The sequence below is a fragment of the Panicum virgatum genome, chromosome 8N, assembly GCF_016808335.1.
Source record: "Panicum virgatum strain AP13 chromosome 8N, P.virgatum_v5, whole genome shotgun sequence".
NCBI lineage: Eukaryota > Viridiplantae > Streptophyta > Magnoliopsida > Poales > Poaceae > Panicum > Panicum virgatum.
The window spans coordinates 37,758,445-37,770,401 of record NC_053152.1 but is presented as its reverse complement, the minus strand read 5'-3'; the positions used below and the strand labels follow the sequence as shown (position 1 = coordinate 37,770,401).

The window sequence follows — 11,957 nt, the reverse complement described above, 5'->3', positions numbered from 1 at the left end:
TATTTCAATGTTAAATTCGCAAAAATGGCTTTTGTATTTCATTATGTTATGTGCCAATTTAAATGATATGAATACAAGTAAAATAATGTTGTTACTTAATTCAAAATTGTAGATTGATTGACCGACAATGGATGTACGGTGACTGGTGCACCATGGCGTGGATTAATGGTCTAAAGTCTTTTCTCGATGCGGCGGAGGCCCACAAGTCATCGAAAGGTTTTATGTGTTGTCCGTGCCGCGTTTGCCAAAATAAAAAGGAATACTCTAAGAGGAGCACTCTACACGCCCACATTTATGAAAAGGGTTTCTTGGATAACTATACTCTTTGGACCAAGCACGGTGAACCTGGAGTTGTGATGCAAGATGGTGAAGAAGATGATGATAATAATATTGCAGACTGGGCTCATCTATATGAAGCGGGAGCCTTTGAAGATGAACCCATGGATGATGCTGAAGAAATGGACGAGGCTGGTGAAAATGCAGCAGAAGACCAACCACCTGATGAATTAGGTCAGGTTCTAGTGGATTCACAAAGAGACTGTGAAACTTTAAAGGAGTCAAAGAAGTTTGAGAAGATGTTGGAGGATCACAAAAAATTATTGTATCCATATTGCAAGCAAGGGCTTAAAAAGTCAGGTACCACACTTGAAATGCTGCAGTGGAAGGCAGAAAATGGTGTCACCGATAAGGGATTTGAGGAGCTACTTGGAATCGTAAAGAACATGCCTCCAGAGGGAAATGAACTGCCCTCTACAACATACGAAGCAAAGAAGGTTGTTTGCCCTCTTGGATAGGAGGTACATAAAATTCACGCATGTCCTAACGATTGTATTCTCTATCGAGGCGAAGAATATGAGAAACTGGATGCTTATCCTGTCTATGATGCAAAATGGTACAAGATCAGGCAAAATGATCCTAGTGAGGTCGACGGGGAGCCCGTCAAGAAAAAAGTTCCCTCTAAGGTGATGTGGTATTTCCCAGTAATACCACGTTTGAAGCGCTTTTTCAGAAATATATCCAATGCTAAATTGATGCGGTGGCAAAAAGAAGAGCGTAAGCAAGATCAGATGCTGAGACACCCTGCGGATGGGTCCCAGTGGAGAAACATGGATAGAGATTTCCCAGATTTTGATAACGACCCAAGGAACATAAGGTTCGGTTTAAGTACGGACGGAATGAATCCATTCGGCGAGTGGGGCAGCAGTCACAGTACATGGCCTGTGACCCTCTATATGTTCAATCTCCCTTCTTGGCTATGCATGAAGCAGAAGTACATGATGATGCCGGTGCTTATCCAAGGCCCAAAACAACCGGGCATTGATATTGACGTGTACCTAAGACCGTTGGTTGATGAACTTTTGCTGCTGTGGAAGGAGGAAGGTGTACGTGTTTGGGACGAGTACAAACAGGAGAATTTTGACCTGCGAGCATTGCTTTTTGTTACCATCAATGATTGGCCTGCACTTAGCAATCTGTCTGGATAGTCGAATAAGGGATACCAGGCATGCACTCATTGTCTAGAAGAAACCGACAACTTGTATCTAAAAAATTGTAGGAAGGTCGTGTACATGGGTCATCGTCGATTCCTTCCCCTCAACCACCCCTTAAGAAGAAAAGGAAAACATTTCAAAGGGGAACCAGAAACTCGTGCTAAGCCTATATTCCGAAACGGGAAGCGTGTTTTCTCGAGGGTGAAGGATGTCCATGTCGTGTTTGGAAAGGGCAGTGGAAGCAAACAAGTTCCGAATGATGAAAACGGCCATGCCCCAATGTCGAAGAAGAAGTCCATACTATGGGAGCTCCCATATTGGGATGTTTTGGAGGTCCGCAACGCAATCGATGTGATGCACTTGACAAAGAATCTTTGTGTGAACCTGCTAGGATTCCTTGGTACGTATGGGCAGTCAAAAGATACACTAGAAGCAAGACATGATTTGAAAGAAACAAAACAACGAGAAGACCTACGTCCTGAGAAGAGAGAAAATGGACAGCACTACTTACGTCCTGCTAGCTACACTCTCAACAAAGAGAAGGAAAGCATGTTTGATTGCTTGAACAATATGAAGGTACCGTCCGGTTACTCCTCGAATATTCAGGGAAGAATTAATATGAAAGAGAAAAAGTTCACAAACCTAAAGTCTCATGATTTCCACGTTTTGATGACCCAATTGCTTCCAGTCGCGTTGAGGGGTATTCTACCAGAAAATGTAAGATTAGCAGTGGTGAAGCTATGTGCCTTTCTTAATGAAATTTCGCAGAAGGCAATCGATCCAAATAAGCTCACAAGGCTATAGAATGATGTGGACCAATGTCTTGTCAGTTTTGAGATGGTCTTTCCACCTTCGTTCTTTAATATTATGACCCACCTCCTGGTTCATATTGTGAAAGAGATAAACATTTTAGGTCCTATATTCCTACACAATATATTCTCTTTCGAGAGATACATGGCAGTCTTAAAGAAGTACGTTCAGAATCATTCTCGGCCAGAAGCATGTATCACCAAGGGCTATGGAACAAAGGAGGTCATTGAGTTTTGTGTTGATTTCATTGATGAACTTAGTCCAATTGGGGTCCCCATGTCACGCTATGATGGGCGATTGAAAGGAAAGGGCACACTAGGTAAGAAATCTAATATGCACATCCCTGAAAGTGAAATCCGCAAAGCAAATTTCACCGTTCTACAGAATTCATCCCTCGTGGCCCCATATATGGATGAGCACAACAATATTGTCCGATATGAAAACATAGGGAAGTCTGAGGCATGGATTACACGTCATCACATAGATAGCTTTGCGGTTTGGCTAAGAAGAAAACTCATAGGTGACAGCACGATTGATTTACAACTACAATGGCTTGCTAGGGGACCATCAGCCACAATCATGCAATACCAAGGACACGAGATCAATGGATATATGTTTTACACAAGAGCCCAAGATGAAAAGAGCACGAACCAAAATAGTGGTGTGCGTATTGATGCAATAGGCCATGATGGAAATAAGGACAGCTACTTTGGTGACATAGAGGAAATATGGGAGCTTGACTATGGCCCCTTGAAGATTCCTTTGTTTTGATGCCAATGGGTGAACCGAGCAGGTGGCGGTGTAACGATAGACCGGTATGGAATGACAATTGTGGACTTCAAAAAGATTGGATATAAAGACGAACCATTCGTCCTCGCTAAGTATGTTACGCATGTTTTCTATGTGAAGGACATGGCAAGCAAACCTAAGAAAAATCAAGGCAAGTCCGACGACGAGCGAAAATGCCACATAGTTCTTCCAGGAAAAAGAAAAATCGTTGGAGTTGAAGACATTTCAGACAAGTCAGAAGACTTTGATCAGTTTTACGACCGTCCTCCATTCTCTGTCGATGTTGACCCTAGCATCCTGTTGTCTAAAGAGGACGCTCCTTACTTACGCCTCGATCATGATCAAGGGACATTCGTAAAAAGAAAGGTTGTCAACGTTCCATTAAATAATGATGTGTAATCATTATGTTATACTTTCATGTTCATGTAACCAAGTGATTGATGCAATATATGGTGTATGAAATAACTTATATTTTAATTTTTATGCATTTATATAATAGTTTGCACAGAAAACACAATTGAAATAGATATAAAAAAATTTAGACTCAATATGATAAATTAATTAAGTGCATACTCAATGTGATAAACATAATTAAAACAGAAAATCTATTTAATTAAGTGCATGCACATATATGATAAAACACCCAAAAACATAAAATCTATTTAATTAACTGTTTAATTAACATGTATGAAATAACTGAGATTTAAATTTTTTATGCATTTATATAATAGTTTGCACAGAAAACACAATTTAAACAGATATAAAAAAAATTTGGACTCAATATGATAAATTAAGTGCATACACATTAAATATATCCAACATAGTGACCTATAATACAGATTTATAATTTTGCATGGTGAAAACAACATATATTTGTATTTATAATTAATTTATTATGAATAAACAACATGTAAAACACTCAAAAAGAAAACAGAAGAGCTATCTAATTAGCTGTTTAGTACCGGGCTGAATCTTAGCCCGGTACTAAAGAGCTACGTGAAAATTTTCAAGCCAGATGGGACAGGTTAGTACCGGGCGATGCCCTTGACCGGTACTAAATTTTTAATTATTTATTGAATTTATTGCACATAAAACATATTTAAACGAATTGAAATTTGAAATTTAGTGTCAATACTTTGAATTTAGTGCAAAGACTAATACTATTAGGATTAACGTATGTTTAACAATAATAATATAATTTTGCATGGTGAAAATAGTACATATATCTATTTTTTAATCGTTTATTAAATTTTATTGCACATAAAACCTATTATGAAGAATTACAAAATAATTACAAAACAATTACAAAAGTGAAAAAGACAGAATTATTTTGGGAGTTTAGTACCGGGCCATGGTTGTAGCCGGTACTAAACTGCCGCCCAAAATTTTCCCGCCTGTTGGGGACGTTTAGTACCGGCTGGTGCCACGGCCCGGTACTAAACGGGAAAATTTAGTACCGGCTGGTGCCACCAGCCGGTGCTAAACGTCGCAGTAGACAGTTTAGTACCGGGCGCATCCATGGCCCGGTACAAAACTGCCTCTTCTATATAACTGGGGGGACTTGACGTTCGTCGCCATCCCCCCCCGACGCGAGAGACCAAACCGCCGCCGCCACCGCCGTCGGGCCCCCTGTGTGGCGCCTGAGGTCCTCCACACCGCACTGCACTGCTCGCGTCGGCCCCGCGCCGCCCCCTCCGGAGCCCTCGCGCGCGCCGCCGCCGCTCGTAGTCGCGTCGTCCCCTCCGGCGCCGGCCTCCTCCGCGCTGCACCGCCACCCGTGCCTCCACCGCGCCGCCGCCCTCCGTCCTGCCTCATCCCCGCCGCCGCTCCGAACCGGCGCCGCTGCCTCGCGCCTCCCCGACGTGAGGCCTCAGGCTGACGTCAGCACTACTATGTGCTGACGTGAGCCATTTTTTTAATTAGTTTAAAGTAGTATTCTATTTTGTAAAAAATTGAAGAAAAGTTGTAGAAATTTTAGAAAATTTGTAGAAATTATATTTATTTTTTCAAATTATAGTAAATTTGTTGAAAGTTTGTAAGAAATTGGTAGATATATACGTAGAAATACTGAAAATAGTTGGAAAATGTTAGGAATCGATACGCACTAGTGAAAATTGTAGAAATTTGTTGAAATTTGTAGAAAATTATAGATATTTGTTCAAAATGTAGTAAATTTGTTGAAATTTGTAGAAAATGTATGGAAAATTATGGAAAATGTAGAGGAATTATGAAAAATTATGGAAAATGTAGAAAAAATATGGAAAATGTATGTAAAATTATGAAAAATGTATGGAAAATTATGGAAAATGTAGAGAAATTAAGGAAAATGTATGGAAAATTATTGCTTAGGTATATTGTATAGAAGTATGTCTTTATATCTTGGAGTAATTATGGATATTGTACAAAAATATTATATATTGTAGAAAACTTCATGTCTTTACGAGCTTCACATTTATTGTTTTATTTGGTATTTTTGAATTGTGTATGTTATGAAATGTATATGATGTAAATTTTGTCTTGTACAGCTTTATCTATTGAACTTCTAATTTTCTTTGTAAATTTTAGTTTGCTATACTATAAACAGGTGTAATTAGTAGAAAATCTTAGAAAATTCAGGACACATTTTATAAAATTCTAGGGCACATTGTATATAAGATGTATATGATGTAAATTTTAGAAATTTTGTCCATGTATGCGTTGTGCGGCTTTATCGAAGGTGCACTTGTAATTTTTTTATACATTATTAATTAGTACAAAATTGCATATCAAACATATGTTGTTTCACATAGGAAACGAAATGGAACCCTTTCGCCATGATGACGACAAGGCCTTTCTTGCGGGCATAATTGGTACGTGCACGCACCACAACGAAGAGGATGCTGCCGAGGACGATGGCAGCCAATACCTTAAAGATACTGGCGATGGCGATGATAACTAGACAGAACAAACGACTGTGCAAGATGATAGCGCAGAGGTATATACAATTCGTGCTTATATATATAAACATATGCATTAATTCTGTATGTAAGTATAATGCATACTAAATACATATTTTTAGGCATCTGGATCGACTAGGAAACCAAAACGGAAACGAGGATCGAAGAAAATCATGGAGGGGCACACTATTATCACTTCATTGCATCCTGACGGTGAACCAAAGTCTCCGAAGGGTGTGAAGACGACGGTGGTGAATCAATGTGGATGTTATGTCAGGGACCACATTCCCATTAGCTTCAAGCTATGGAAGAAAAGTAAAGCCACAGATATCGATGCTGACGTCGTTCCCGAGACCGAGAAAGAAATGTTATGGGCAGATGTCAAACGGCACTTCACCTTTCCGAAGGACAAAGAACAGTTGTTTAAGGATTGGGTCAAGAAGAAGATGGCTATTGCTTTTCAGACGTTCAAGAAAAATTTGAACAGAGATTATGTTAAGAAGGGACTCACGCCGGACTTCGAGAAAAACTTCAAGAATCAACATCCTTATTGGGAGACATTCGTGCAGTACAAGTCGTCCGAGGATAGCGAGAAGAAGACAGCCCAAGCCAAGGAGAATGCGAGCAAAAAGAAGCACTTCCATCATCTTGGGCAAGGAGGATATGCGTCGGCGATTCCGAAATGGCAGAAGATGGAAGATGATCTAGTTGCCAAAGGAATCGTACCGGCGACTTTCAACTGGCCGTTGTGAGCAAAACATTACTTCTATGCTTATGGAGGCTCATTGAATATGGAAGATGGGTCGTTCGTCAATAGCGATGCCATAAGGGAAGCAGCCGATAGGCTCGATGTGGCACTAAAGGCCGCGTCCGAAGGCAGCTTCAAGTCAGACAGAGAGAAAGACGAGCTGACGTAAGCTCTTGGCACACCGGAACACATAGGACCTGTGCGAGGCATGGGCGTAGTTCCATGGAAGCATGGCTTCAGTGGCGACATAGAGACGTATCAAAGCCGACAGAGAAGAAAGGCTGAAGTAGCAGAGAAGGTGCGCGCCCTAGAAGAACGGGTTGCTTCAATCGAAGGTGCACTTACAGCTAGCCAACAGTAGCCACCAAAAGCCAGATCAACAGCTCAGCTAGAGACTAGCCCCGTCGGCTCGCAGCGTCGTAGCAGCGTCGTTTCAATGGAACACCCAGCCGCAGATCGAGAGGAAACGGTTGCGGAACATTACCCCATGGACGACATCGCCGTGAGGACCCCCTGTGAGCTTCTATTTCCGCTAAGGAAGATACTGAAAGTAGTCACTCATGGGGTTACTGAATTCCCTGTTCAAGGCGGGACAATCCATGGCATGACGATTCCAGAAGGATATGCTAGAGTCATGGTTGACCGTGTCGAGAAAGGATGGGAAGACCTCGACCTCGAGATCCCTAGAGGCGATTGAGAAGAGGAACTAAGACAGACCTTCCACACTTGGATCAGTTGGGAAAAACAATACATAAAAATTGTAGGAAGGGATCCTAGCCCGTCTCCGAGGTCACTGCCAGCTGTTCAAGGGTCTCCGAGGCCCAGTGTGGATCCACCGTCACCGCCCGCAGCCCAGGACCCCAGCGTTAGTCCATTGCCGTCATCAGCCGCTTCCGGGGAGCCTAGTGTTAGTCCGCCTCCGCCATCTCCTCGCCCCGCAAAGAAGAAGAAATCTGCTTGGGTGCCGCCACCGCCACCTCCAAGATATAAGAAGACCCAAGAATGAAAGAAGAAAGAGAAGCCCGCGCCAGAGAAGTCAGGTTACGAAATGACTCCAGAGGAATTGGAGGCTTGGGTGCAAGAAGACATGCGCAAGCAATTGAAGCCAAAGAAGCCTCCGCCAAAGGAACCAGTGGATTCGGCAGCGAAGAAATTCTATCTATCCATGATGTGCCAACCAAAGCTTCCACTGATGTCGGGCTACGACCGCTCGATTACAAAATCATGGGAGAAGAAGAGTAATCGGAGGTACAACCAAGTCCCCCATCTCGTCAAACAACACAAACAAAGCGTACCCCTCTAGTAGTGCTTTCAAAAAGAGGATGAAGCTACTGCTGAGTTTGTCAAGGAAACGAATCTCACAAAAGCTCAACTCCTAGGTCAGGAAAAAATCCCGGTTCACCAAGGGGCAGGAAGAGAGCCATTTGTACTGGGGGAACCTCTGATGTGGCCAGAGTTGATTGACACCCTACCAACAAGAATGCGTGAGTTACAACAGTGGTACTTGAAAGCATGTGCAGATGGGTATATAATGCTAGCTGCTCGAATTAAACATACCCATTTCTATCGGGGAATGGATGACATTTGGATTGATTTTTGCTTGTAAGTCCCTCATCAGTGTATGGTCTATGTAAGTGTTTTCTGTCAATTGTATACTCTAGCTCTACAAAGTCGTTTAGATTTCTCATTCCCTCCTTTTATTTGTAATCGTGCAGGATGAAAATGCAAGAATGCCGGAAGAGCGGGATTTACAACGTTGGCTTCTTAGATCCGAATGTTATACATGAGGAGTGTGTACGCCAATATCCTAATCGGACCGAGAATAATTTAGTCATGTCCTTGGAAGGGCAGTATGATCACACATTCATTCTATTGCCGTACAACTTGAAGTGAGTCCTTTCACTTTTTGAGTCACTTCAACTAGCCAATAAGTGTATATATCTAACATTTCTTGTATTCATATGTATATATCAACAGTTTCCACTGGATCCTACTTGTGATCAAAATCGATCGGTCCCGAGTTACTATGTGAGACTCCTTGAATAAGCCACCAGAATTATATCAAAATCTCGTAGACATCATGCAAAGGGCATGGTCTCGGTTCCTCAAAACACAATTAGGAGTCGCGTCAACACCGACTGAGCTTGAATTCAACTATAACAAGCCGGTACGAATATCGCACATCTACTTTCATTTATTCAAACAGCATGAATATTTCATAACATGTATATATGTATATAGTGTTTGAGACAGAAAAAAGGAACCAACCTCTGCGGATACTACGTATGTGAGCACATGCACTTTTTTGCAGAGATACCAAGAGGGTGACACAAGAAAACTTCGAAGTACGTATAACATTAGTCACAATTTCTTATATCTAATTCCATGAAGGTACTAAATTAAACTATTGGTGTTTATTTGTTGTTGACAGATTTGGAGACTGAAAAAGAACCTCATTGAACCGGAAAGAATCAGGGCAATTCAAGAAGCACTCTGTGGATTCCTGTTGGATGAGGTGATAAATCCAAAAGGTGAATTTCATTCCGATCCAAGGATAAGTGTGGCTCGAGCTGATAAACTCAACAAACGCCGCAAGAAGGATGCCGGTGCCGATGACGATGCAGATGATTAGAATTATTGAAGAATTTGTAGGAAAAAACTTGTGAGAATTCATACTTGTAAATATTATTGTCTTTTATCCATGTATGTATATAATTTCTAACATTTCTTTTATCCATGTATGTATATAATTTTTTTATTTGCTTTGCTCCATATACAAATACGAATTTTAGATACGAGTACGAGTACGAATACATAAACCGCTGTGAGTACGACTACTAATACTAATTAATTGAAATTGAAAGAAAAAGAGAACAAATATAAAGCATCAAAAAGAAAAAAAATCGTTTAGTACCGCCTGCTCGGCCTAGCTGCTGGCGTGGCCAGCAGTTTAGTACCGATTGGTGTTACCAACCGGTACTAAACGGGCCGTTTAGTACCGGGCCAGCTGACCGGTACTAAGTGCGCGTGCACTTAGTACCGGAGGAGCGGTACCGGTTGGGAAACCGATACAAACCGGGGGTTCCCGACCCTTTGAGCAATTAATGAAATCTCTTTTTATTCGCAAAAAAAAAACAAGTAATGGGATTTCTTCAGTGTTTCATTAGTAGTGATAGATGCTCGCGTATTCATTCGAGTGCAATGTGATATCAAACCAAGTCTTGAGATATCAAAAAAGGTGCTCACGATGTAGAGACATAAATCCTGATAGGACATTGCCATTTGGATACTCCACGTCAGAGGATATAAAAACACTAGCTCCTTTGGATATATGAGACACATGTTTATTCAGAGAGCATTGATCGTGATACTGAGACATATATTGACGTGTGTGTAATAAGAAGATACGGCCGGGACACTGGATTTATGGGATATCTAGCTACCTGGGATATATTGTTTGGATACTCACAAATTCATCTCTAAGATAGAATTCGTACCATATCTCTAGTCTTTTGCCAACATACCATCTCTAAGATAGGCATCGCCAAGATTGTCTCACTCTCTCTATAAATACTTTCTATAACCGTATCAGCTTTGCATTGCCCCATATCATCGTAACCATGGAGATGAAGCTCATGGCTGCTCTTGCTATCTTCACTGCACTATTATTCACGCACCACCTCCCTCTCGCCATTGCTGACCACACAAGAGCCTTCTCCAACAGCTCGGCCGCCGCTTTTAGCCTCCCGCTTTTCGCTAAGCAGGGCCCTGGCCACACCGTTCGTCGCGGCACCGACGGCTTTCTCTACTTGGAGCACAGCCTCAACATCACCAGCATTGGCCCGGAGGCCAACGTTCCACACGCGACGGAAGTCCATTTCGGCACCGATGATGGGAGACGGAAGCTCCTCCTCGAGGTTGACGGCACGGCCCCGATCACATGGATCCAGTGCCGGCCGTGCCATCCGGTGGCCACCCAAACCGGCCCCCTGTTCGACGGGGAGCTCTCGCCGACCTTCCAGCATGTCGACTTCCGAGTCTGTACGCCGCCGTTCGTCCCCGATCCCATCATTCATCGGTGTCGCTTCGAGCTATCTAGCCCGAGGGTCTCATTGGTCAAAGGCCTCGTCTCCGTCGACGAGTACACCAGGGAAGACGGCCATGTCTTAACGAGGTACTTCTTCGGGTGCGCCCACGAGACCTGGCACTTCGACAACATCAACACGTACGCCGGCATCCTCGCCTACAGGGAGTTCGCGGCGCAGGCGGCGGCGCACGGGCTGGCGCGCGCCTCCTACTGCCTCTTCCGGGAGCCGAACCGCCAGGGCTTCCTCCGGTTCGGAGCCGACGCCGACATCCCGCGCCACCCGCACTACCAGACCACCAGGATCCTGCCACCACCGAATGACGACGGCGCGCACGAGTCGGCGTACCACGTGAGCCTCGTCGGCGTGAGCCTCGGCGGGCGCAGGCTCGCCGGGGTGCGCCCGGAGATGTTCGCCCACCGGAAGGACGGCCGTGGGCAAGGTGGGTGCATCATCGACATCGGCACGCCGCTGACGATCATGGCCCGGGAGGCGTACCGCGCCGTCGAGGAGGCTGTGTGGTCGGGCCTCGAGCGCCATGGCGCGGCGAGGGTCGAGCGGGCCGGTTACGGCCTCTGCGTCCGGGCGACGGAGGCGATCAAGGGGCACCTCCAGTCCCTGTCGCTTCACTTCGCCGGGGAGGAAGAGGAAGCGACGCTCGTAGTCTCGCCGAAGCACCTGTTCTTGATGGTGGATGACAAACGAGCAGGGCAGGTTGCGTGCCTCGCCATGGTGCCGGGACGCCGGACCATCATCGGCGCGTTGCAGCAGGTGGATACGCGGTTCGTGTATGACCTGAAGGAGAACAAGGTTTCCTTTGCACCGGAGTCGTGCATCCAGGACACTATTCCGGTCATTTGAATAATCATCCGTCTGTAACTACTCTCCAAAATAAAGTCTATCACTTTTCTTCTATAACCATTTGACTGAAATACAATGGTTCCCTACTGGAAACCCCGTATATGCCGTGTGCCTTGCCGAGTGCCAAAACTCGGGCACTCGGCAAAAAGGGCGTTTGCTGGGTACGGACCCCTAGGCACTCGGCGAAGTCATGGCACACAACACACATGGTCTTTACCAGGTGCCGGCTCTCCTCAAA

The 11,957-nt window shown here is 44.1% G+C and overlaps 1 protein-coding gene across 1 annotated transcript; it reads left to right on the top strand.

Moving 5' to 3' along the window:
• Positions 1 to 10,393: 10,393 nt before the first annotated feature.
• On the top strand, positions 10,394 to 11,773 carry LOC120685017 (aspartyl protease family protein 2-like). The gene has a single exon (XM_039966867.1). The coding sequence runs from the start codon at positions 10,394 to 10,396 to the stop codon at positions 11,717 to 11,719; it is 1,326 nt and encodes a 441-aa protein (XP_039822801.1). The 3' UTR covers positions 11,720 to 11,773.
• Positions 11,774 to 11,957: the final 184 nt, after the last annotated feature.